Here is a 25594-nt window from a genome sequence, read left to right on the forward strand (position 1 = left end):
AAGCTCAGAAAGAGGTGCCCCAACCATCTCTAAAGAAAGACCTGCCTTACTGGCCATCCCATCCCCTGCACCCTCCACTTCTTTGTAACCTGCGATCTCTCTTGAAGTTACGATGGATGCTCAGTGTGCCCTGCACTGGGGTATCCCAGATGCTAACAAAACAGAACCAGGCGCGGCCAAGGGGAGAGAGAGTGTGGGTGGAGGAGACCCAACCTGCCCTGAAATGCAGGATAAAAGACAGCCGACAGGCCGGTGGTGGGTGGAAAACTGCCACAGCAGAGCTTCCAAGAAAGGCCGGCATCTCTTCCCTGTGACGCTGGGAAAGAGGATGCGGCGGATAATGTGCTTCAACCCAGGTCCCCTCAGCGGGAGCAGAATCTCCACACCCCGTGTATCACCTGCTGGGCCAGTGGGTTGAGCTCTGCGTTGGGTTTCGAGGGAACGCTCTTCTTCCTCACACTTATATATGGTCCAAGTAGGTTAAGGTACAGAGGTTAACACAGGATGTATATAATATTAAGGGTTGCAACTGGGAGACTCCTGAGCGACCCAGTGACCCTCAAGGGGCTACAGAGGGGTCTGGACCACGCTTCGGAGCGGAGGCTGCCTGAGGATCACACACCCCCGGCCTCGTCGTGCCGTGGCCTCTGATGCAGCAATTCTGCAAGATGGGGGCCAGACAGAGGGGGACATACCCCCAATTCGCTAGCATTCCCAGAAGTGGGAAGAATTCAGCAGACCCGTAGGTGAGCCTGGGACACGGCAGGCAGCCTCAGCATCAGCAGCGTCACCTGGCCACCTAGGGGGATCCTGGGGTCCCTTCCAACACCCTTCCACCACCAGTGGACCCCAAATGCCATCAGCAGGCACCCCCTTTGCCTGGAACCCCGCCTGCAAGGTGTCAGAAATCACTTGTCTCCTCCATCCAACAGGAGCAAAGGTTTTATCTCCTTAACTGTTTAGACAAGTGAAATTAGTTTGGAGATGTTTAAACCAATTGAAAAAAGGATCTATAATTTCTAAGGAGGCTGAAAGAAGGCAGTATGTGAAGAAAATGTCAGCCCACTCTTGATAGTGATATGTGCTTCTCTATGTTGAAAAGACTTTAAAAAAAACAATAAATTTATTTATTTATTTATTTATGGCTGCATTGGGTCTTTGTTGCTGCGCACGGGCTTTGTCTAGTTGCGGCGAGCGGGGACTACACTTTGTTGTGGTGCACGGGCTTCTCACTGAGGGGGCTTCTCTTGTTGCGGAGCACGGGCTCTAGGCGCGCGGGCTTCAGCAGTTGTGGCCCACAGGCTCAGTAGTTGCAGCTCACGGGCTCTAGAGCACAGGCTCAATAGTTGCGGTGCACAGGCTTAGTTGCTCCACGGCATGTGGGATCTTCCAGGACCAGGGCTCGAACCGCGTCCCCCTGCACTGGCAGGTGGACTCCCAACCACTGCACCACCAGGGAAGTCCCTGAAAGGGGCTTCTGCAGACAGATACAAGATACTAAGGCTGGGTACCTGGAGTCAGCCAGGGATGCAGTGATGGAGGCAGATGGGGGCCAAAAACAGGGATGCATTTCCATGTATAATTTTCATTTTTTAAATCTGTGAGCTATAGAAATGTTTTAGGTACATGATAGTTAAATCTATGTTAAGTTGATCAATTCAATAAACATACATTATATAATTATTGCAAGATAATTACTACGCCATAATGAAAGAACGTATCGTTGTAAAACCCAGTTCTTTTCCTTGAGGTTTCCCCCCTTAAGGTAACATCAGAAAAGCTTATAAACTACAATACATGACATCATGTGTCCCAAGCCTGCAGTTCTCCTTTTCAAATTTGGCTTTTGGAAATTATGGCTGCAAACTAGTACAAACTTCTGTTTTACAGGGGGAAAAAAAAAACCTTTAGAAGGTGTTTTTTAAAGAATGTGTGCTAACTCTGGTTAAAATTAGAATTGTGGAACTGTACACTTTGAAAGGGTGAATTTTATGGTTTGTGAATTATCTCTTAATAAGCAAAATTTACCCCCCAAAAATGTGTGCTTTGGATAAAGTTATGAGGATTTTTTTTTAACTTGGAATCTTTTATTTCAAAGATCAGCTGATTAAACTGGACCCAATTCATCTGAGCCTGGGTGGGAGGTTAGAGTTGTGAGTTCACTAGTCTAGACAGATTTAAAAAAAAACAAAAAACAAGCAATTCCCTCAAAATGTTGCTGAGTCAAGCCACATTCCATTTCCCAGTGCCCGATGGTAGAACAGATATTTCAGAACCACAATTCTTCTATTTACAGATTAATTACTAAGTTACAATCTCTCTTAAGAAAGATACAAAGTGTATAATCACGAAAGAAAAAAGAAACACAGAAGTCCCTCCCACCAACCCCAAGGCTAGCGAATGTGACACAAGGAAACGCCTGGAATTCCTGGCCCTGCACTGGGCTCCCTAAGAGGAGATATGAGGGACTCTGAGCCGCGCTTGGTGACACTTCACCCAGGAGCACAAAGGCTGGTCTTGGTCCTCTGACAACACAAGCCCGGCAGGTTAAAAGTCACAGCCCGGTACTGCATCCAGGGTGGGATGGGATGACGTCCTAGCAACCCCCAAAGTTACGAACAATGAATGCACTGCGACGTTTCTTGACCTCAGCATAATTGACACTCTGGATTAGATAATTCGGGGGTTGGGGGGGAGGGCGTGTGCTGGGCACCGTGGGGTGTGGAGCACGATCCCTGGTCTCCACCCACCATATGTCAGTAGCCACCCCCCCGCATCTGTGACACCCCAAATGCCTCCAGACATTGTCAAGTGTTCCCCCAAGGAGCAGAATGCCCTTGGTTGAAGACCACTGGTATAGACAGATGGATGATGGATGGACGACACATAGAAGATAGATAATAGGTAGGTGGTAGATAATAAGAGTGGTGACAGATGATAGCTAGATAGAAAAAGGTGATAAACGGATGGATGGATGGATGGATACATGGATAGATAGATATAGAAGATAGATGATAAATGGATGGATGGATAGATATAGGTATAGATGGATACATACATACATAATAGAGAAATAGAGAGATGGTAGATAGATGATAGAGAAATACAGACAGATAATAGATGGGTAAATAGATAATAGGTAGACTGGTAGATGAGAGATGGATAGATAGATATGGAGAGATGAAAGATTTATAGATTTGATAGACGGTACATAGATATAATAGATTAATGATAGGTGGATGGATAGATGATTGATAGACAGACAGACAGACAGGGTCTCTCATGTCAACGCAGAGGTTCCCTGCCTCAGCACTACTGACACCGGGGCTGGATGAGTCTCGGATGCAGGGCGTGCTGGGCCCTGTGGGCTGTGGAGCAGCTTCCCTGGTCTCCACCCACCAGGTGTAACAATCAGTAATGTCTCCAGATGCTGCCAAGTGTCCCGTTCTGAAGCACCAACTTGGAGCAAGACAGCCCAGTCAAACTTTCTGTGGTGACAGAAACAAACAGTCTACGTCCGTGCCGTCCAACTCGTGGCCACGAGCTCACAGCGGCTCCTGAGCCCGGGCGACTGGCTTTGATCGTCTTTCATGTGGCCAGCAGCTGGTGCCGCACCTCAGCTCACGCTCAACTCTTGCGTCAAGTGTCAATTTGCCCCTCTGGAAATGTAGAGAATGCTGAGACTCTGACAACATAGTTTATGCGGCCCACGCTGTGAAGACCACCTAGCTCTCTAAGCAAAAATGGGGTCAGGGACTTCCCTGGTGGCGCAGTGCTTAAGACTCCACACTCCCAGTGCAGGGGGCCCGGGTTCGATATCTGGTCAAGAAACTAGATGCCACATGCATGCCACAACTAAGAGTTCACATGCTGCAACCAAGGAGCCCACGAGCCGCAACTAAGACCCAGTGCAACCAGATAAATAAGTATTAAAAAAAAAAACAACTGGGTCAATCTAATGAAGCGAGGCATCCGTCCCACCACTACTGATATACTGCTGTGTGCTGGACGCTCTGCACGATTCAGAAACAGCCACAATCCACACCAGGCTGGTCCCTGGTATCTTGTTTTGTTACCATCGTGTGGGAAAGGCTGGCAGTAAACCTTAACGACAACAGCCATCCTGACTCTGATGCGCTCATCTGTGTTTCATGGGCCTCTAAGGCTGCAAGACTTCAGAACACAGGTGTGTTGAGGAACATATGGATGGACCTCACCTTGGGGTGAAGGTCGGGAAAGACGTTCATTTTTGAGGAAGGGAAGTTTCCAGTGGAAATTGGAGGGTGGGGTGGACTGGAGAGTAGACGCTCACTGAAATTAAGGACGGGTGGGACTTCCCTGGTGGCTCAGTGGTTAAGAATCCGCCTACCAATGCAGGGGACACGGATTCCAGCCCTGGTCCGGGAAGATCCCACATGCCGCGGAGCCACTAAGCCCGTGCACCACAACTACTGAGCCCACGCGCCACAACTACTGAGCCCACGCGCCACAACTACTGAGTCCACGTGCCTAGAGCTCGTGCTCCTCAACAAGAGAAGCCACCGCAATGAAAAGCCCGTGCACCGCAACACAGAGTAGCCCCCGCTCGCCGCAACTAGAGAAAGCCCGTGTGCAGCAACAAAGACCCAACGCAGCCAAAAACATAAAATAAAATAATTAAAAATTTAAAAAAAAAGAAATTAAGGATGGCAAAGGCCACAGAGAGAATGGAGATTCATGAGGATGGAGGAAACAGGGCAAGAGAAGGCAGGGATTCTGAAATCCTTTCATCGCGTTCTTTAGGCAACGGATTACAGGAAATCACGTGGCGGGCAGGGGGGAAGTGCCTGGCTGATCTGAGTTCGGCGTGTTTTCCGTTTTGTTTCAGAGATTTCCCTGCGGTTGCAGAAGCCAGTAGGAAGGACGAAAGATGAGTGTGGAGTGAAAGAACAAATCCTGCATGAGGCTGGAGGGGACGGGCTAGGAGAGGGAGGGAGGAGAAGCCCACAGGGTAGCGCTGAGGCATCTGAGAAAGTCATGATTTAAAACTTGAAAAAAGATCCTGTACTTTTATGAAGATGTATTTTATATAACTTAACAACGCTAAAATATAGTAGGATTTTTTGAGAATGTTATTGTAATATATGTTATTGTTTGCACAGACTTTTATGCATAATTCACTCTAAAAGTATACAGTGTATGGTCTAAGAAAGAAAAAAAAAGACAGGAAACAGGAAACCCTGGCAGGTGTCCAAAGGGTCCACTGAGTTGTTCTGTTTTGGGGAGGGTGGTGACAAGTTCCATGTTGGACCCTGCGGATGCCTGGAGGAGCAGGGATGTACTGGGTTCAATCGAGCCCCCAAAGATTCATGCCCACCCAGAACCTTAGCATGGGACGTTACTTGGAAACAGGGTCTTTGCAGAAGTGATGAAGTGAAGGGTGTGAGATGAGGTCCTCCTGGATGAGGGTGACCCTACATCCAATGACAGGGTCCTTCTAAGACACAGAAGAGGAGAGACCCAGACACAGAGGAGAAGCCCCGGGAAGACAGAGGCAGAGACGGGAGGGAGGCGGCCCCAAGCCCAGGGACGCCTGGAGCCCCCAGAAGCTGGAAGAGGCGGGAAGGACCCTCCCCAGGAGCCTCTGGAGGGAGCACGGCCCTGGGACACCTCGACCTCAGACGTCTGGTCTCCAGGACTGGGGGAGGATGGATGCCTGTTTCTGTAGGTCACCTGGTTTGTAACGATTTGTAACAAGAGCCTCTGGAAATTAATATAAGGGGCCCCTGGATGTTGGGGGGAGAGAGACAAACCCACCCAACAGGCACTGCCTTGGAGACCAGCCTGCAAGCTCTCAAGAGAAAGGTGCAGGTGACAGCTGTGCCTTTGGCAGCCACCAGCTCCAGGATGGTAACTAAAGTCACAAGCGTGGATCAGATCACCCTTTGGACTTTAGAAAATCCTCCTTTGTGATACCCAGCCATCCTGGTGAAAACTCTTTTGTTTCTCTTTTATTGGAACTTCCTATTGTTGCTGATGGATACAGTATCTTGTCAAACTTCTCTGAAAATATGACTCAAAGTGAGACTTTAAAAAAAATTCCTCTTATGTTCCCTTGTTTGTTTTCACCTTCTCTTAGGTTCCCTGAATTATTGGCTTTCTCTGGGATCTCAAGTCTTCTGCTACCCTGATGTCTCAGACTGTGTACAGCTATCGAACAAGGCGAGTTTGGTGGCTGTTTCCTGTTAAGAACAAGGGTCTACAGAGGACCACTCAAGTTTCCACGTGTGAGCGAGGCTGGGACCCTCGGCGTGAGAGAATTAGGAGAAGGTCACCCTTAGACAGCAACCACTGCCTTCCGTCTCTTTACTAAATAAACTGTTCCGACAGTGCTGATGGTTTTCTGGGCACCGTGCTCATCACGGGGGCTGTGGAGTTCTCCAGGGATCCCTGTGCTTCGTTACTCAATCCTAACTTTTTTTTTTTTTTTTTTTTTTTGGCCACGCCATGCGGCTCGCGGGGATCCCAGTTCCCCGACCAGGGATCGAACCCAGGGCCCTCGGCAGTGAAAACGCCAAGTCCTAACCACTGGACCGCTGGGGAAGTCCCACTCAATCCTCACTCTTGTTAGAGCTCGTCTGGGGTCTGGCGTGTCCGGCCCTCCCCACGCGGCTTCGTCCACACTATCCTACACACTGCCGTCTGCTCTTGGCTGTCCAGAAGTCTGATGCAACTTGTAACCTGTGCGTGACACCTGCAGCTCCTTCGTGACGACTGTCTGTATCTACGTCATTGCTGTGTTCCTGAAAATAAACTGTATTATCAGTTTAATGGAAACTTGGGAGAGGGAGATTATGAGGGGGGTGTGTGTGTGTGTGCGCACGTACCAGCAAGCAGATGGCATCCGCGGGCAGTCAGGTGGCCACATGACATCAGAAGTCTCTGCACGATTGATACTATGTATACAATAAACAACTAATGCGAAGCTACTGTAGAGCACAGGGAACTCTACTCAGTGCTCCGTGGTGACCTAAATGGGAAGGGAATCCAAAAAAGAGGGGACAGGTGTATAACTGATTCACTTTGCTGTACAGCAGAAACCAACACAACATTGTAAAGCAACGGTACTCCAATAAAAATTAATTAATAAAAAAAGTCTCTGGCAATATTTACAACGGGGAGAGGCTGGAAATTACACACACACACACACACACACACACACCCCTCAGAGACACAGCTTGGGTTCCAGACCAACACAATAAAGCCAATATGGCAATAAATCGAGTCACAGGAAATTTTTGGTTTTCCAGGGCGTATAAAAGTGATCTTTCCCAGTTGATAGACTCCCCTGTAGTCTATTAAGCGTGCAATAGCATTCTGTCTAAAAAACAATGTACAGACCTTCATTTTAAAATAGCTTCTTGCTAAAAACTGCAAACCATCCTCCGAGCCTTCAGGGACTCGTCACAGTAACATCCAAGTTCCCTGGTCATAGATACCATGACACATATAATCACAATGAAAACGTGTGAAATATGGCGAAAACGACCAACATATGACCCAGAGACACAAAGGGAGCAAGTGCTGTTGGAAAAATGGCACCCACAGGCTTGCTCGAGGCGGGGCTGCCACAAACCATCAATTTGTAAAAAACACGCGGCATCTGCAAAGTGCAATAAAGCAAGCTATGCCTGTGTGTGTATCTATTTAAACCTGTAACTTTCACTGCATCTTCTCAAGGAAGATGTAGTTTGGCTTCTGCCGACAAACTCAATGTTCCCATCACTGAAGATGTGTTGCCCGTTTGAAAGTGTTTTGTTATGAAATCCTCAAGTAACCATAAGAATGTGGTTCATACAGAAACAGAAGACATGCTATAAGGGGTCCGTGTGGAACATGCAACCAGAGATGTTTAGAAAATCGCAGCTGACATTCAACCACTTTTGGAAAATATACGTATGCCTCTGGACGTTTACTTATACTAGGGAAAGAAGGCCTTTTGGACGTGTAATTTATCTCAGGTGTCAAAATGAATCAGGGGACGGCCGAGAATTTTATTAAAGAGCTGTTTCCATTGGTATCACTAAGAGTGTCTGAGAAGTCACTCAAAACCGATCCTGAGGTAGTGGCACCCCAGAAGGAAGGCATTCTGATGTCTGACTTTGTTTCCCTATACGACTGCTGGGATTCTCAAGTGTGTAAGCTGTGCTGTCCAACGCAGTCGTTACCAGACACATGTGGCTTATCTAAAGTCCAACGAAGTGAGGTTGAATCAAATAAGGAAGTTGATGATGACCCAGCAATCCCACTCCTGGGCATCTATCCAGACAAAACTGTAATCCAAAAAGACACATGCACCCCTATGTTCATAGCAGCTCTATTTACAATAGCCAAGACATAGAAGCAACCTAAATGTCCATCGACAGAGGAATAGATAAAGAAGATGTGGTACATATATACAATGGAATACTACTCAGCCATAAAAAAAGAATGAAATCATGCCATTTGCAGCAACATGGATGGACCTAGAGATGATCATACTGAGTTAAGTCAGACAGAGAAAGACAAATATCATACGATACCACTTATATGTGGAATCTAAAATACAACACAGATGAACTTATTTACAAAACAGAAATAGGCTCACAGACATAGAAAACAGACTTGTGGTTGCCAAAGAGGAGGGCAGGTGGGGGAGGGATGGATGGGGAGTTTTGGATTAGCAGATGCAAACTATTATGTATAGAATGGATAAACAACAAGGTCCTACTGCAGAGCACAGGGAACTCTATTCAGTATCCTCTGACAAACCATCATGGAAAAGAATGTTTCATATGTATAACTGAATCACTTTGCTTTGCTGTACACCTGAAACTAACACAATATTGTACATTAACTATACTTCAATAAAATAAATTTTTAAAAAAGAAGCTGGTACATCAGCTGGTCATCACAGCAACACAGATTATAGGACATGGTCCTCATGGCACCAAGTTCTGTTGGACCATATGCTGCTCTAAAGAATCCAAGAACAGGAGAAGAAGTTTGCTATGAGAGAATCCAGGAGAGGCAAATGACTCAAGAACTAGGCATACAAACATGCTCAACTAGTCACGCTCAACTAGTCTTGTTGAGTCTACTCGGAAGCCTGGCTCATTTGCATAATAGGGCTGAGGCCGCCATATTGCTCCCAAACTGAGAATCACCCTTATTTCCTGATAGGGGAGGATCAGGGCTCAGCCCTAAACTTATCCTTGGTAACAGAAAACAGGACTAAAGTTGCATAATAGTCTTTACAATGTTTAGACCATTCACGTGATGGTTAATGAAAAGCATGGATCCTGCTGAAATATCCCCCAGCTGACCAGCCGCTGGGTTCTCGGGGCACAAGAACCTTTCTTCTTCTAAAGCCCCTGACCCCGATCCTTGTCTCTTCTCTCTCTTGCTGATCACATCCCTGAGAGGTGACCCTTCAATTCCTCAAACTGACCTCACGCTTTGAACTCTTGCTAGGGTCACCGACAGCCAGCAACACATCCATTCTTCCAGTGCCTGGCTGGACAAATATTCTTGGGTCCCTACTGTGCCCCAGGGTACAGAGTGATACACAGTGTGGTAGACATAGACCCAGGCCACCTTCAAGCCCCTCAATGTCCACTTCAGAGCCCCCCACGCTCAAAGCAGCACCTCTCAAACTCTCTGATCTCAGGATTTCTGGATGCACTAGAAATCTATCAAGATCCCTGAGGAGCGTTTGTTGGTGTGGGGCTTGGGGGTGCCTCTCGATAGCAGCCATACTAACAAGTAAAACAAAAATACAGAAAACACAAGAGCCCTCGAGGATGCATTTCACTGGTGATCAAAGAGACAACCATCATCCCATGTCAGGTGGCTACTGGAAATTCCACCCAACACTCATGCGAGAAGGAGAGAGGAAAAAAAAGCAGACTATGCTTTCGTATTCTTACAAAAGTTATAGCGACCTCACAGTCCCACAAGGAAATCCCATGGGCCCCAGGACCCCACTTTGAGAACCACTTTCATCTCAGCTATGGACGGACCATAGCAACCCATCGTGTAACCGACGCGGTCTTTCAAGAGGCATTTCGTTCTTCCTCTTAAATAGACTATTTCTCAAGACCCAGCATTTTCCAAACAGGATAAAGAAATATTTTTACAGTCTTTTTAGTTTAGGCTCTGCAAAGGAGACATATTTCGAATGAGCCTGTTAGGTATTACAATCCACCCTTTACATTCTCATTTAGTATCTATTTTGTGATCATTTAAGAGCTCACGGCACTAAATACGGGCATTCTGAAAACCTGAACAAACGACACCTGGTCAAATATAACTGTCTCCCATTCAAAGTCTTTCTGATGATTCCCACTTCAAACCACAACCTTCTCACCAAGATCAAAGGTGTCACTTGAGAATGTGACAAAGACCCACTTTCCCTCAACACTCTTCCTCCAGGATTTCCTACCTGTCAAGGATATCCAATTCCCACAGCATAACCCTCATTCCCCAAAGACAAAGGACGGAGACCAGGGGGTCTGGGAGGGAGCGACCTAAGGGTCCCCAGGAGTCATCTTAAAAGTCCCCCGTGGCCGCAGGTTGGGGTAAGCATGCACCCTTCATCTTTGTGCGATACACGCAAACCACATCCTGGGAAAGCCCATGGAATCCAAACATCGACTAAGAAGAGAAAAACGCGTGTCTCCCAATGCCCGTGCCTCAGTCTTCCCAGCTGGAGCCAGAGGACGTGTTCATAACCCAAAGTACACTGGTCTACAAGCCCGGGCACGGCCAGTCCCTGCAGAGTCAGGACAGCCAGAGACCTGTTTCACAGGGCATGCCAGCCACTTGGGAAGTCAAGTTTAATGCTGGCAACAAATAAAATCGATAGACAGACAAGGTCTCCATGCCTCGAGGGCCTTGAGAAAAGCTGCTCACTCCATCTTGAAGGCCCTCCTGCAAATCTGCCGTCTTTCAAGAATCCACAGGCAAGACTCCTGCTGTCTGTGCTGCTGAGTGATTCCTGGACTGGACTGGCGGCCTCACTTTATACTAAGCCTACCTTCTACTTTCCTTTCACTGTGTGATGTCTGTCACGATTCATTACTCTTTCCTGGGCTGCAAATGAAGCAGCCTGGAACCCGGACCGTCAGAGGTTGCACTGTTTCCAGAACAAAAACGTTCTGAAGGGACAATTCAGAAACCACCTTCTGGGGCAGACTCGGGACTGTCTACCTAGGAACTACCTGCCCTGCTGACTTAACAGGAAGGCCAGGCAGCGGGCCTGGCAATGGGAGATGGCTTTTCCCATCCAAAGAGGTTGGCCGGTCTCAGGTTTCATCAGAGTATTTGTCAACGTCCGAAGAACTGGAATGTTTTCAACAGCCAGAAGGGTTCTCACCCCCTCAGCCAAAAACTTTGCAGTGTACATGGGTGTGTGCACACCTGTGTATGCAGTAGTGCAGGGAGAAACAGAAACACGGAAAACCACTGGACAACTACAGAAAGAAGTCGGTTTCCCCTTGTACAAAGGTAGAAGATCTCCCACCGATAACCCAGGAGGTAAAGAGACCAGTCCACACACCCACCCCCCACCCTTCCCACGGATGGTTTTGCCAGTGGCATCTAGACAGGGATTGTAAAGCTGATGTCTAAAGCTGACGGCACCCTTGTTTTACTTTTGCTTTTAAGGAAGCCGAGCAGCTGTCCTGAAATGCACTGCACTTAGAAACAGGCTTCTGGAGCAGGTGGCCGCTGACTCGTTTTTCTCCATGCTTATTTCTATGGCTTGTTCTCCCCAGGGAAGCAGCTGGGGCTTTTCATTCGTGGAGGGGGAACTGTAACGAAAGCAGCAGCAGCTGGGAGAGGGAAACAAACCTGTAAGAGGGTCAACCAGCCACAGTGCATAAAACACAAGACTCCCCCAATGACCAAGATGAGGCGGTGAGCCTTTGGGCTGCCCTGGGGTGGTGGGAAAAGATGACGCCGGCTTAGCAGTCCTCCTGGGTCACGATTCCATTTCTTCCATGGCCCTCTGGGATGCTCAGAGGAGCAGCCCAGAATGTCAATCAAAATACAGCACTTTACTACCAGGAAAAGTAAATAAAGACCAAAAAAAGAAAGAAAGAAAAAAAAAAACCCTACACAAAGAAGAGTAACATAAACCAAAAGCAAGCAGAAATAAAGACCTAACCCGGGTCTTTGTGTTAGGTCTTTACTAACTTTACAAGCAGAAAACAATGAAATTGAAAACAAGAGAGACTTCCCTGGTGGTCCAGTGGATCAGACTCCACGCTTCCACTGCGGGGGGCACAGATTTGATCCCTGGTCAAGGAACTAGATCCCCCATGCCACGAGTAAGACGCAGCACAGTGAAATAAATAATAATAATAATAATTTAAAAAGAAAACAAGAAATCAATAGAGAAAAAATAATCAAGGCAACAAGAAGCTGCTGCTTTGACCCAAATCAATACAACAGATACCTCAGAATCTGTTACCAAAAGAACATGCTAATTAATCTTTTGGAGGATCAACTAAATGAAGGTCTTGGTGAGTAAAATCACTGCCAACAATGACTATTTATATTCAAGAATCCAATACTCTGACTCACTGGTGTTTTGGTTTTTTCTGGATAAATGTTTTTTTCCCTTGAGGTGTAAGGATAAATGGAAACCAGCACCCAGGCAGAATTTCCAAAAGAGGAAACTCTAGATAGTTGGCCTTCTGGATGCCCATTCGATTTGGGGGGGCGGCGGTGGGGGACACTCCAAGCTAGAGTTTTCAATCTGTGCTGAATGATTTTTTTTGGAATTGTCCCCAAACATATGCTGGGTAACTACCCACCTCTCCTCGCTCCCTGCTAGCCCCCCGCCCCCCCGACTGCACACACCCAGGCACAAGCTTCTGTCTGCCCCTCCAACCTCAGACCCCAGGTGCCCTCAGCATTACAAAGGCCGTCCTCTGAGCAGCGGAGCCCTGCCCGCCACACCCAACCCTCAGATCTGCCAGGTCTGGTCTTTTGTTCAGTGAAGTGGCTCCCGAGATAATGATCCAGCAGGGTGACATCATCAACCGAATAAACTGTCAACTGTTTTACAGGAACCCTGGGGAGGCTGCCCTCGGAACGCCTTCGATGAGCCGCCTCATCAAAACCGTGTCCAAAGGAGCCACGTCCAGAGGACGCACATAGACAGCAGCTCACGACATGGGAGCGCTGGGTGCAATGATTTTCAGGAACTCATGCGTTTGAGCAGGGACTCTGGGAGACGGTTTGTTTTTCCTGTACCTGCAGGAAAAGCCAGCGTGAATTTCCAAATGGTAAGTGGGGTGAACAGATGTGCAAGGTGCCAAAGGTGGATTTTTTTTTCAAGCGTGGAATCACCCAGTGGGAGGGGACCTCGGACGCCCAGGGTCTAGTCTTGACAGTCCTCCTCGACTAAGCGGGCGGCAATGGGCCAAGCAGGTGTTGGGGAGGCCACGGCAGCACGTGGCATGAAACAAAGGCCGCAAGGATGGCCCAGAGGGGTCCGACGGGAGCCCCTACATGGGGACAAGGGGACTCACAGGACGGGTGACAGCCACCCACATGGAGAATGTCCCCTTCATGTTCCTACGCCCCAGGGGAGCAGGACCCGCCCATGCCCGAGGAGGAAAGGATCTGCATCCTAGAACACACGCCCTCACTCCATCAGCAGCCTTGGCTGATACAGGGCGTTCCAGGGGCAGGAGCCTTGGGGACACTCAGGATGCTTGCCTGGAGTTCTCGATGGCTAACTCCAAAGGCACTGAATAGCTCTTTGTAACATATGCTCCTATTTGGACGCAACCCAGACGTTTACTGAAGTGCCCTTAGGGTGTAGCAAGAGACGCAGCATCCTGTGCACCCAACCAGCGTAGTATCGGAGATCCCTCCTCCCCGTGAAACGCAGGGGGGGCATGACGCTGCTGGAATTAGGAGCTGCTTAGATGCATTCGTCGTGTTGCTTTTATTATTCTTCCAAGGGTAACCTCAGGGTGGCGGGGGGAGAGCCTGCCAAGTTCCTCAAAACAAAAGATTAATAAACGTACCCCTGTTGTCCAATCAATCAACATGCTCAAGCCTCCTCGAGAACAATCCGCCCGCCGCCACCTTTACCTCCCGCCTCCGGGTGGGCACAAGCTTGGTTTCTGGGATTCCACGTGGCTAACCATACCTGCCTCCGCATGGGTCACAGCCGTGCGTCTAAAGGTCCATCCTGGGGCCAGAAGCTCCTCGAAGGTATAAGGCTTTGTCATCTCATCTTGGAGCAGTCCCGTCACTGGGGTTTCTCTTGCAACACGAGAACTGGTGCTGCTTCCCCGGGGAGGTGGAAGTTAGTGGTGACACCATTCCAGCCCCTCAAAAGAGGGCAAAGATGTGACAGCCTCAGGTAACTCAGTAATCCCTTCCCCAGCGTGCACAGCCACGCACACACACACACAATTTCCAGACCCATCTGTTGGTCAGTGGATCTCCCATTTCCCCTCCCAGGTAGTAACGGAAGAGCTTTTTATTGTTACTGTGGTCCCTGCATCTGTGGAAGTCAGTGCCGTCAGACCAGGGCTGAGGCCAGGCTGGGTGCAACCATCCACCCGTCACGTTCTCCAAAGCGGTGCCGTGTCTCAGGTGAGGTGTACACAGTAGATTAGAAGAATCAGTGCACGATACACAGAATAAGATGTCCTCGTCCTAATCCCCAGAACCTGGGGACATGTTCGTTTACATGGCAAAGGGGTGCTAACCACAGACTTGAATCAGCAGAGCCTTAATAGCGAGATGCCCCTGGGTTAGTTGGGTGAATCCAGTGGAGTCACCAGGGTTCTTAGAAGTATCCGAGAGAAACAGGAGAGAAACAGCATGAGAAGGGTTTGACCCGGCAATGCCGTCTTCAGTGATGAAGGAAGATTATCATAAACAAAGGAATGCGGGTGGCTTCTACAAGCTGCAAAAGGCCAGGAAACGAATTCTCCCCTGGAGCCTCCCAAAGGCACACAGCCTTGCCCACACCTTGGTTTTTAACCCAGCCATACTGGGAATTCCCTGGCGGTCCAGCGGTTAGGGCTGGGAGCTTTCACTGCCGAGAGCACGGTTCCGTCCCTGGTCGGAGAACTGAGATCCTGTGAGCTGCACAGCACGGCCAAAAAAGAAAGAAAGAAAAAAAAAAAAAAACAACCAGTAATACCATTTCCAGACTCCTAACCCTTGGAACTGCAGGTTAATCAATGCATGTTGTTTTAAGCCACTGAGTTTGAGGTCATTTGTTACAGTAGCCAAAAGGCGGGAAAGGCCAGGAGAGAGATCACAACAGAAGACCAAGGGAAGAGAAGCTTGCGCTGGGCTTCCTGTGTGGGCCCTGCCCTCCCCCCACCCCCCGCACCTGCCGGCTCCCTGACTCCGGAGTCAGAAGAAGGAGGTGCTCTGAGCACCGGAGGGGTGGATGCACGCCAGGTGTGCTAAGAGGAGCGAGCGCCAAATCCACGCAGACACTATCGTATGTCCTGGAAAACGAGACGAGCCTGTGTTTGGAAAAGATGATGCTGGTGATGATGAAGGTGATGATGTTATGGTGCTTACCTTGGCTGCAATCAGCCAAGTCCACCTGGGGTGAGGTTCAACTAGTGCATTATGGGAACTCCAAAGAAGCTGAGGTACCGTATGATGCATTAAAAGGTTCATGGTGTGATGGGCTGAATTGCGTCCCTCCACCCAAAGAATTTCATCTAGAAGTCCTGACCCCCAGCACCTCGGGATGGGGCTGTATTTGGAGATGGGGTCTTTATAGAGGGGATGAAGGTAAAATGAGGTCACTAGGGTGGGTCCTGATCCCATAGGACTGGTGTCCTTATAAGAAGAGGAGACACACAGAGGGACGACCACGTGAGGACACAGGGAGGAGACGGCCGTCTACACGCCCAGGAGAGAGGCCTCGGGAGGGACCAGTCCTGCCCACACCTGGATCTCAGACTTCCTGCCTCCAGGACTGGCAGACATAAATGTCTGTTGTTTAAGCCACCCAGTCTGTGGTACATTGTTTCTCTAAGCAAATGAATGCAACAGGAGAAACAAAATGGGGTCCATCCAACACAGTGAAATATGACTCAGCCATAAAAAGGAATGAAGCACTCACACAGGCTACCAGGATAAAATTCAAGAATGTGAAGCTCAGTGAGAGAAGCCAGACACAAAAGGCCAGACAGTGTATGATTCCACTGATGTGAAATGTCCAGAACACGCAAAGCCATAGAGACACGGGTTAGTGTTTGCCAGGGGGGCCGGGGAGTGACTGCTTAATGGGTAGAGAGTGTCCTTTGGGGGCTGATGAAAATGTTTTAGAACCAGATAGAGGCGGTGGTTGCATAACACTGTGCCACCGAATTGTCCACTTTAAAACATCCTTCTGTGCATTTCAATTAAACGAAAGTTTCCCAAGTGTCAGAAGTGATGCAGAGGATGCTGGTGGAGGGTGGCAGGATGTGGCGGAAGGCGATGGTGATGATGTAGGTAACGACACAGACGTCCCCCAGGCGGATCAAACTAACCACGTCCCGAACGGTACTCCTGGTCTTTCCCCCCAAACACTGCTCCATCCCTAACCCCCTCCATGTCTCCAAGTGGTGGCACAGCTTTCCAATCATGTAACCCCCACACCTTGGAGCTACCCCTGATTCTTGTCTCAGCCACTGTTAGGGACTCTGCATGTCTGTGTCTCCCCCAAATTCATACGGTGAAGCCCTAACTCCTGGTGGGACCGTATTTGGACATGGAACCTCTAAGGAGGTAGAATGAAGTCATAGGGGTGGAGTCCTGATCCAAGAGGGCACTTCCTTCTCCCTGCACAGGCACCCAGGAGAGGACGTGTGAGGACATGGCAAGGAGACAGCCACCTGCCAAGCAGGACCCCTGTGCTCTCACCAGACACCCCATCAGCCAGCACCCTGACCATGTGTGGAGAAGACCCCCAAATGCCCCATCCTACCTCACTCCTCCCGGGGGTCCTTGTGAAAAATCAAGGGAGATGATTGTGCTCTGACCAGAACGCTAAGAATGATCTTGAAAAAGTGAACCTTCCTTTCTCAGTTCTTTACTGTTCTTCCCAGCAAGAAGGAGCATTTGTAGTTTGCAAAGCAAAGAGGAAAAAGGGAAACGTTTTAAATGGTGTGAAGGTGGTGGTGACATGTGGGTGTTTGAAGACAAACAAACAAACTTGGAGGAAAATACCAAGAAAGCCCCAAGAAGTTGCTCCTGAGACTGAAAGAGATGGACTGAGAATCGTGAACACGTGTTTCTCGGGAAGAACATCGTGCTGACAAGCTTCAAGTGACCCCAGAAAGGGGAAGCGTGTGTCCGTGTCACGTGGTGCTTCCGCCCTTTTCTTCCAGTGACAGACACGGCCTCCTTGGTGGTCCCCGACTGCGGAGAGACCCATCCCGGAAGCAGGTCTGAGACCAGCATCATGGCGCCATGTCCTCGTCCCCATGGATGAGCCAAGTCGGGACAAGGAGGGTTGTCCCCAGATCCAGGGAGAGAGGTGTCCTCCTGTAAGGAATCCAGGATGCGACAAGGTGAGGCTGCTGCTCGGGCAGCCACCTGCACCCCAAAGGCAGAAGCTCAGGAGGAAGAAGGCAGGGCGACATGGAAGGAGAAGTCAACCCAGTGTTATGGACTGGATGTCTGTGCCCCCCCAAATTCCCATTTTGAAGCCCTATCCCCCCACACCAATGGGACGGTACCCAGAGGTGGGTCTTTGCAAAGTAATCAGGATGAGATGAGGTCACGAGTGGGGTTCCCAGGATGGGATGAGTGTCCTTATAAGAGCTTTGTACTCACCACCATCTGAGCACCCAGCAGGAAGACAGCCAGTGCAACCCAGGAGAGAACTCTCACCAAAAGCCAACCACGCTGGCACCTTGATCTCGAACTTCCAGCCTCCAGAACCGGGAGAAATCCATCTGAGTTGTTGATAAGACACCCAGTGGACGGTATTCTATTATGGTAGCTGGCGCCCATCAAGAAAACAAGGTCGGGATGGATTCAAGATGGCGCCCCTTGGCCTGACCACATGGGAACTCACCCTGCCCCATCCAGCTCGGGGGATGACCTCTGTCAAACAGTGAGCTCTGCTTTAGCCACACCCACATGCTGTGTGAGATGAGGACACCCTCGGAAAATACATGTAAGCTGGTGTCCTCCACCTCCAAGGATTTGGGGAAACTGCTTCATGGACCAAGCTGTAAAGCCACGTAGAAATCAGCTCTGCAATCCTCTCTGGCAGGTGTATTCGTTTCCTGGGGCTCCCGCAAACTGTGAGCTTAAAGCCACAGGCATCCATCCTCCCCCAGTCCTGGAAACCAGACATCTGAGGTCAAGGTGTCCCAGGGCTGAGCTCCCTCCAGAGGCTCCTTGGGGAGGATCCCTGCCTCTTGCAGCTTCTGGGGTTTCCAGGCGTCCCTGGGCTTGTGGCCCCATCCCTCCTGTCTCTGCCTTCATCTTCCCAGGGCTTCTCCTCTGTGTCTGTGTCTCTCTTCTCCTCTTCTGTGTCTTAGAAGGACCCTGTCATTGGATGTAGGGCCACCCTCCTCCAGGAGGACCTCATCTCAGACCCTTCACTGCATCACATCTGCAAAGACCCCATTTCCAAACAAGGTCCCGGTTCCCAGGTTCTGAGAGGACATGAGTTTGGGGGGAGAAGGGGGACTCTATCCGACCCAGGACAGCAGGTTCTGTGTGCACGTGTCTGTGACCCGTTTGCTCATCCCTGCCTCTCTCACTGACTGCACATTTCTCCTCCTGGCTGGTCCTCATCTGACACACACCCCCCATCCCATACTTTCTATCCTCTGGCCCATTTTCCTTTTCTCCTCCCGAGCAGGGACCTATGGGCTCTGCATCTCCTAAGCTTCTCTTCCCAAAGCCCCACCCTCCCCCGGCCCCGCCGGCCCCTTGGAGATAGAAAGTAAGAAGGCTGAGTGTGTAAGAGGAAGAGGACGTGGAACAGGCGGATCCACGGAGACAGAGAGCAGACGGGGGTTCCCAGCAGCCGGAGGAAACAGGGGGTGACTGCTCACAGATTTCGGGTCACCCTGCGGGGGCAGCAGACAAAAATGTTCTGGAACCTCACAGAGATGAGGGTCGTGCGACTTTGTGAATGTGTGAAGCGCCACGGCATGGTTCCCTTTGAAATGGTTCCTTTTGTGTTATGTGAATTTCACTGCAATTTTTTAAAAATGAGAAGGAACAAGGACTTCCCTGGCGGTCCAGTGGTTAAGACTCCGCGCTTCCACTGCAGGCGGCTCGGGTTCGATCCCTGATCAGGGAACTAAGATCCCGGGCTTCCCTGGTGGCGCAGTGGATGAGAGTCCGCCTGCAGAGGCAGGGGACACGGGTTCGTGCCCCGGTCCGGGAAGATCCCACATGCCGCGGAGCAGCTGGGCCCGTGAGCCATGGCCGCTGAGCCTGCGCGTCCGGAGCCTGTGCTCCGCAACGGGAGAGGCCACAACAGTGAGAGGCCCGCGTACCGCAAAAAAAAACAAAAAAACAAAAAAGGGACCTAAGATCCCACATGCCACTTGGAGTGGCCAAAAAACAAGTAAACTTTTTTTAATGAGGAGGAACAGCCTGCAGGATTTCTGTAAGACGAAATATTCTTTTCTAGTATTTTCCGTAATTTTATAAAAAGAAATATTCTTCTCTCGTATTTTACCTAACTTTCGAAGTTCCTCTCATGCTCTTAAGTTGAAACTACCATTCACACCCACTCAAGGTAAATCAGATTAAAAGGTGAACACGATTTTCTGGGTATCATTACACAATAAGCAACATTCCCTGCTAAAGGCTTCTGTCAACATCGCCCCCGAGAGAAGTCATTCACATGCAGTGGGACATCTCCCCAGGGCGGATTCCACCCGCCTCCAGGGCGTGCTGCTCCTGTGATGGTTTGGGAGTCCAGGTGGGAGGGAGAAAACTTAGGGCCGGTTCTGGGGAACCAAGGGTGCATGAGACACTCTTATCAGCAGGGAGGAAAATGAACGTAAGAGACAAACAGTGCAGGTTTAATTAATCACTACAGAAGGTCTCCTCGGTCTAAAGAAAATACAACTTTCTGACAGCGCGATGTGATAGTAAAAAAATACCAGTGTCAGGCGTCAGCGCGTCTCTGTGGTCAGGGAACGAGCTCTGTGCCTCGATCTCAGTGCTGGTGGCTGCCCAGATGGATGTACAGGATAAAACTGCACAAAACTACACTCATGCCCCCTCCTCACAAACTCAAACGAGTGCCCATGAAAAGTGGGAGCACTGATTAAGGTCTGTGGTCTCCTAGCAGGATGGACCCCACGCCGGCGCGCGTCCTGGTTTTGATATTGTGTGACACCTACAGAAGATGTCACGGGGGGGAACTTCATGAAGGGTGCAGATTTTGGAATCTCCCGTGCGCCTATCGTTATTTCAAAACATTTATCTTTAATAGCACCAGTGTTCGTGCTCATAGCAAGAAATCAAGCTTGGTTACCGGGACCAGGAATGTGGACCGGGGGCTGCACACCATTCCTTCCGTAACTGAGCCTGGTTTTCAATCTACGAAATCAGTTTGGCCAAGACAGGACCCAAGGTCCCTTCCATGCTCTTTAAAAAATGCCCATGTGATTTTTCACCGACACTAGCTGAGCTTTCTTCCAAGCTGTCTGAATTTGTGGAGAGCTAATCAACCTCGAACACTGACAACTTCCTATAGACCGTTTATCCAGGAGCACAGAATAAGGACATCTCAGACCTCACTGGTCACTGACTTTCCTGCTTATTCTATCTCCAAGGTGTCATGGCCGCCCCGTGAACTGGGCCATCTGCTTCCAGCTGGGTCTTGGTATCCCGGTGCCAACCCTCCTGGGGGGTCCTGCCGTCTGAATAGCCACTGCCAGTTTTACTAAATCATGCAGAAGCACATCTGTGCCCACCTGCCGCGTTCCACCTGCGCTGATCATCACAACCGTCCTTGGGGGATTGTGAGTCAGCAATTCTGTCCCACGGGCGCCTCCCCCGGGGCCCAGCTCACAGGCAAAAGAAAAGGATGAATAAAATGCCTGTTGGTGAGAAAAAGAAGAGCTCACACACCGGAGTGGAGATCAGACCAGGTGAAAATGCACCACTGTGAGAGGCCAGAACTTCAGAACTTCAGGGTGGAGGACAAGCCCAGCCAGCCTGGTCCTTCCACCCTGACTCATTCTGGAAGGTTCCAAGGGCGTGGGGATTGTGGTTATGTTAAGAAAGGCTGAGAGGTTTGTCAGGGTGTTTTGTGGTTTTCTGTTTTGTGTGTGGGTTCGTTTCAAGTTGTGGAAAACAGCCTTGCTCAGCTGGAGAAATGCATACAGATGGCCTCAGACGATTCAGACCCACTGGAGGTGCCTGTTTGTGATGGGGGACAGTTAGGAATGGGTCTAGGAGGAGTCAAAAGGGAACTTAGGTTTCCTGGGCCCGAAGCTTAGGAGGAAGAGGCACCATACTGGCCCCAACTGCGTTCTAACTGTGGGAAAAGAGCCCAGCGTAGCCCCTCACTTTTGTCCATGACACCTCATGGTCTAAACTTACTGGAAACTCTAACACCTCTGATGGGTTTGGGACTTTTTACAACCTTGTTCTTAGTTTCTTAGATGAACCATGCGCAGATAAATCTGGAATATTAAAGAAAGTTCTGGCAAAAGGTGATTTTAAAAAGCCACCAAAACTACAAAGCCACACACACACACACACACACACACACACACACACACACACACCCTGGGTCCCAGACCCCTGCTGGTCCAACATCCTGAACTGTGTGACCTGGCTCTCCCTTCACACCCTTGGAACCCACAGGAAGTTATCCTTGAAGACCAAGTATCTTCTGCATTAAGAAAGGGAAAGAAAACTGGAGAGCTCATTTCCCGCCCCCCACCCGGCCCTGCTCGGTCCCCAGAGGCAGTGACATTCTATTTTTAAGGACAAGACGACCCACTGGGCACCCTATGCCCACTAGGCAGCGCCCAAAGGGCCCCCCAGGCAGCTGCAGACACCAGGCTACGTCACGTCCGCAGCCCACCTGCCAGCCCATGCCCCGCCTGATGCCCTGGCACCTTTCACAATAGACTTGCTTAAGTGCCCAGAACAGATCCTGTTGCCAGCGCTGCGTGCCAAGGGCCGCCGGGTCCTCCAGCAACTTTCCATTGTTGAATTGTGTTTCCACCTACCAGTGTGACTGCACTGGTCTAGGTTTCTATCCTGGTCTCCTACCCTGCAAAACACAGCCAGCTTTTAAAGCAGCCCTGCAGAGCGCCCCAGGGGGAGGGAGGGAGGGAGGGAGGGAGGGAGAGAGAGAGAGAGATGAAAGAGGAGATGGACAAGAAGGCTCAGAGGGAGAGGAGGAGAGAAACAGGAGAGAGGGAGGGTGCTTTCTTTCCCCTCCGTCCCAAACCAGGCTTCCTGGGCACTCCTTCCTCACAGCCAACTACACACGGGCAAAAGGCTACTGACGGAAAAGGGAAGGTTTCAAGGTCACTCTGAGTGGTTTTCATGCCACTCTGAGTAGTTTTCATGCCACTCTGGCTGTGCCCCTTGGTCATATGAAGCCCCAAGCTATGCCCTTGAGGCCAATGCTTCCTCCTCCCTTCCAAGAGAGGGTGGGGAAGGGCCCCAAGAAGTACCTGGGTACCCCTGCTCCAGGGTCATTTACGGTATGTGCCCCCTTCCCCACGGATTCTTTCCCGACAGGTTGGGACAACTTCCTTAGCAACAAAGAGTTGCTAAGAAGCCACAGGCTGGCTTGAGCCCACAGCCTGAAGGCAGCACCCTTGAGGAGTTGGGATATTCTGACCCACTCAGGGCGGGCTCCACACACCCACACGTTTTGGGATCCAGGCACTCAGGGGACTGCAGACTTCACGTTTCCAGCTGCCTAGGAGCGGTCAGGTTCATAGGAGGACGACAAAAAGGAAATCAGTGCCGGATAAAAGAAATGCCCAGTTCCGGATACACGGACGGAAAATGCGGCAGGGTAAGGATATGCGTAATTCAGCCGCCCCGCGCCCCTAAAACGCCACGGGACACCTGACCTCCCAGTTCTCAAGTCCAGGCGGGAGCCTGGCCAAGGTGAGGTCTGCAAGGGTCTCCGCGGCCGCCGCCGCCTCCGTCCCCGGGAGCCCCTGCCCGCGAGGGCGCGCGACGTCCTCAATGCGACGTGACCCCAGCAAGTTCTGGGACGTCGGGGGGGCCCAGACACCGGGGAGGTTGTTGGGGGGCGGGCGGGAAGGTCTAAATCAGGAGACTTTGGAGGTGCGGGGCAGAGCGCCCGCAGGTGGGGAGGCTATTGGGGGCCGGAAGAAAGCCCTCCAAGTCTCGGGGCGTTCGGGGGACCCAGGGCGCACGCGGAACCCCGCGCGGAGACCCCGAGCAGGCGGGACCAGGCAGGGCCCTCCCCGGGCGGCGGCCGGGCGACCGCACACAAGCCTTTTGTCTGGTGCCGGCTTCCCGGGCGGCGCCGGGCCCCCGCGCGTCGCACTCACCCACGGTGGCCAGCGTGTCGAAGTCCTGCGGGCGGTAGGCGGGCGGCTCCGGCTCCGGCGCCCCGGGGCCGGGGAAGTGCGCCGGCGCGCCGTCGGGGGTCTCCCCCGAGCTCTCTCGGGAGGCGGCGTCCGCCGCGGCCGCCTTGGCCACCCCGGGCGCCTCCATGGGGGCGCGCTCAGGTCCGGGTCGCCGGGCCGGGCCGGGGGGCGCGGGGGGCCGGGCTTCCCGGGACGCAGCCTCGGAGGGCGGCGCGGCGGCGGCGGCGGCATCAGCGGCGCCCACCCATGCGCGGCCCCCGCCTCCCGGTCGGCGGCCGGGCGCAGCTGGCGGCGCGGCGGGGACAATGGCGGGGCGCGGGGCGGCGATCAGGGCAGGAGCGGCGGCGGCAGCCGATGGGAGTAGCCAGCGGCCTCTGGGGGCGGGCGCGGCGCGGCCTGGGCGGGGGGCGCGGCCCGGGCGGGCGGGTGCGAGGCGGGGTCCTGGCCGCGGCCGCCCGGCTGCCTGTTCATTCCTCTCGTCCCGCGCCCGCCGCCGCCGCCGAGCGGGTGCTGCCTGCAAGCTGCTGGGGGGCCGGGCGGAAGCGGCCTGGGCGGGGCCGCCCGCTCCCTCAGCCCGCCCGGGCGCCGGCCCGGACTCCGCCCGCCCGGCTGGGGGTGTGGCCCGCGCGGCTGGGGGTGTGGCCCGCGCCGCCGCGCCCCGCCGCCGCCGCGCCCCGCCCCCTCCGCGCCCCAGCCCTGGGACCTCAGGGCCCGGGCGCCAGGGGCCTCTCCCGCCATTCTGGGGCGGGCGCGTGCGGGCGCGGGCAGGGGGGTGCCTGCGCGGCCTCCGCGCCCCGGGGCGCCCCAGGGATGGGGTCTCGGCCGAGCTCCCCCGGGAGACGCACGGGCCTGTCCCCGCGCCCGCTGCGCCCCATCCCGGAAGGCTGCGGGGAGGCGGGACCGGCTGGGGAGCGGGAGGGCGTGGCTTAAAGAAAAGTAAAGTTAAAAAATAAAGCTGGAGTTGGATGCGGATGGGGCGCGCTCCGCCGACCTCGCGGTGCCCGCGAGTCCCGGCGGGCGGCCGCCACGTCTGGCGAATAACCACCGGGACCGAGGCCGCTCCCAGCCCCGGCTTGCTGGACTGCAGTCATGTAAGAGACGCACCATGGGGGAGGCGCGGAGCTGCGCTCCCGGAGCGTTTCTTGACAGCTTCCGATAAATCTTTAATTATTTCAAAGAACCATGTTTTAAAATACTAAGAGGCAGCTAACAATCAGACAACTGCCAAATGCGGCGCACGCAACTTGACGGGCAGCTGGTGTAAACACCAGGGACGATTTCGGAAAAGAAACGCAGGACGGTCACAGACAACTACACAACGGTAGCGTTAGCGAACGGTAACGGTAGCGAAGTGTGTCCCAGGCCATCTTTGGTTATAGTGATACCCCCAAATGTCGGGGCTGTATCTGAAATGCAGATGTAACTAGACGGATGCGGCCCCTGTTTTTCCGGGGATCTGGTGAAAGTGCTCCTTGGACCACAGCGGGCCGGGCAAGGAACGCCTGGAATCGGTCTTTCAGAGCAGCCCCCAGGGCTATGCGGGCCGCAGGTCCGCGGACCACAGTTTGAGCAGCGAGAGGGCACCGTGCCTGCCCTAGCCTCGGGTCGGCGTGGGGACGGTCTGTCGCAGAGGCCAGAACTTCAGAAAGGAGGCGTTTTACGGGGGACCAGGCCGGGCCTGCCTCGCTTGGCCAACTGGAAGGGGGTGACAGGAAATCAGAACCGGCTCTGGGTGTGGTGTTCTGGCCCCCGGCTGCCAGCCGCGCCCCAGCCCTGCTCTGCACATTGTGGGTGGCTTTTTCCCCGGGCGAGACGCCTGCTCTCTGCTGGTGGCCAGATCTTCACCTGGAATGCGAAAAATGCGCTCCAGGAGCGGGCCGCGTGCGCCCCAGCGGCTGCTTAGACAGACAAGGACTGGTCCCCTGCGCTCAGGCCACCAGGCCGTGGCCCGCGGAGGGGCGACCGGGACGGTCCACGCCGGGCAAGGGCGCGACTCCACGCGGAGCGCGCGC

General features: G+C 52.1%; 1 protein-coding gene across 2 annotated transcripts in view; it reads right to left on the reverse strand.

Moving 5' to 3' along the window:
- The window catches only part of PRKX (protein kinase cAMP-dependent X-linked catalytic subunit), a gene marked incomplete at its 5' end in the record, with an annotated part of 82047 nt that extends 58338 nt beyond the window's left edge, over positions 1–23709 (reverse strand). Inside the window, one exon of one of the 2 annotated variants that reach the window (XM_082610652.1) lies at positions 23544–23709. In XM_082610652.1, the coding sequence (XP_082466778.1) occupies positions 23544–23709 (166 nt within the window). Of the gene's footprint in view, positions 1–14188; positions 14895–23543 lie in introns of those variants that run through there. The other variant, XM_082610653.1, reaches the window with a different exon arrangement.
- Between the last annotated feature and the right edge of the window lie 1885 nt (positions 23710–25594).

This window comes from Mesoplodon mirus (assembly GCF_964341445.2).
Source record: "Mesoplodon mirus genome assembly, chromosome: X".
NCBI classification, from domain to species: domain Eukaryota; kingdom Metazoa; phylum Chordata; class Mammalia; order Artiodactyla; family Ziphiidae; genus Mesoplodon; species Mesoplodon mirus.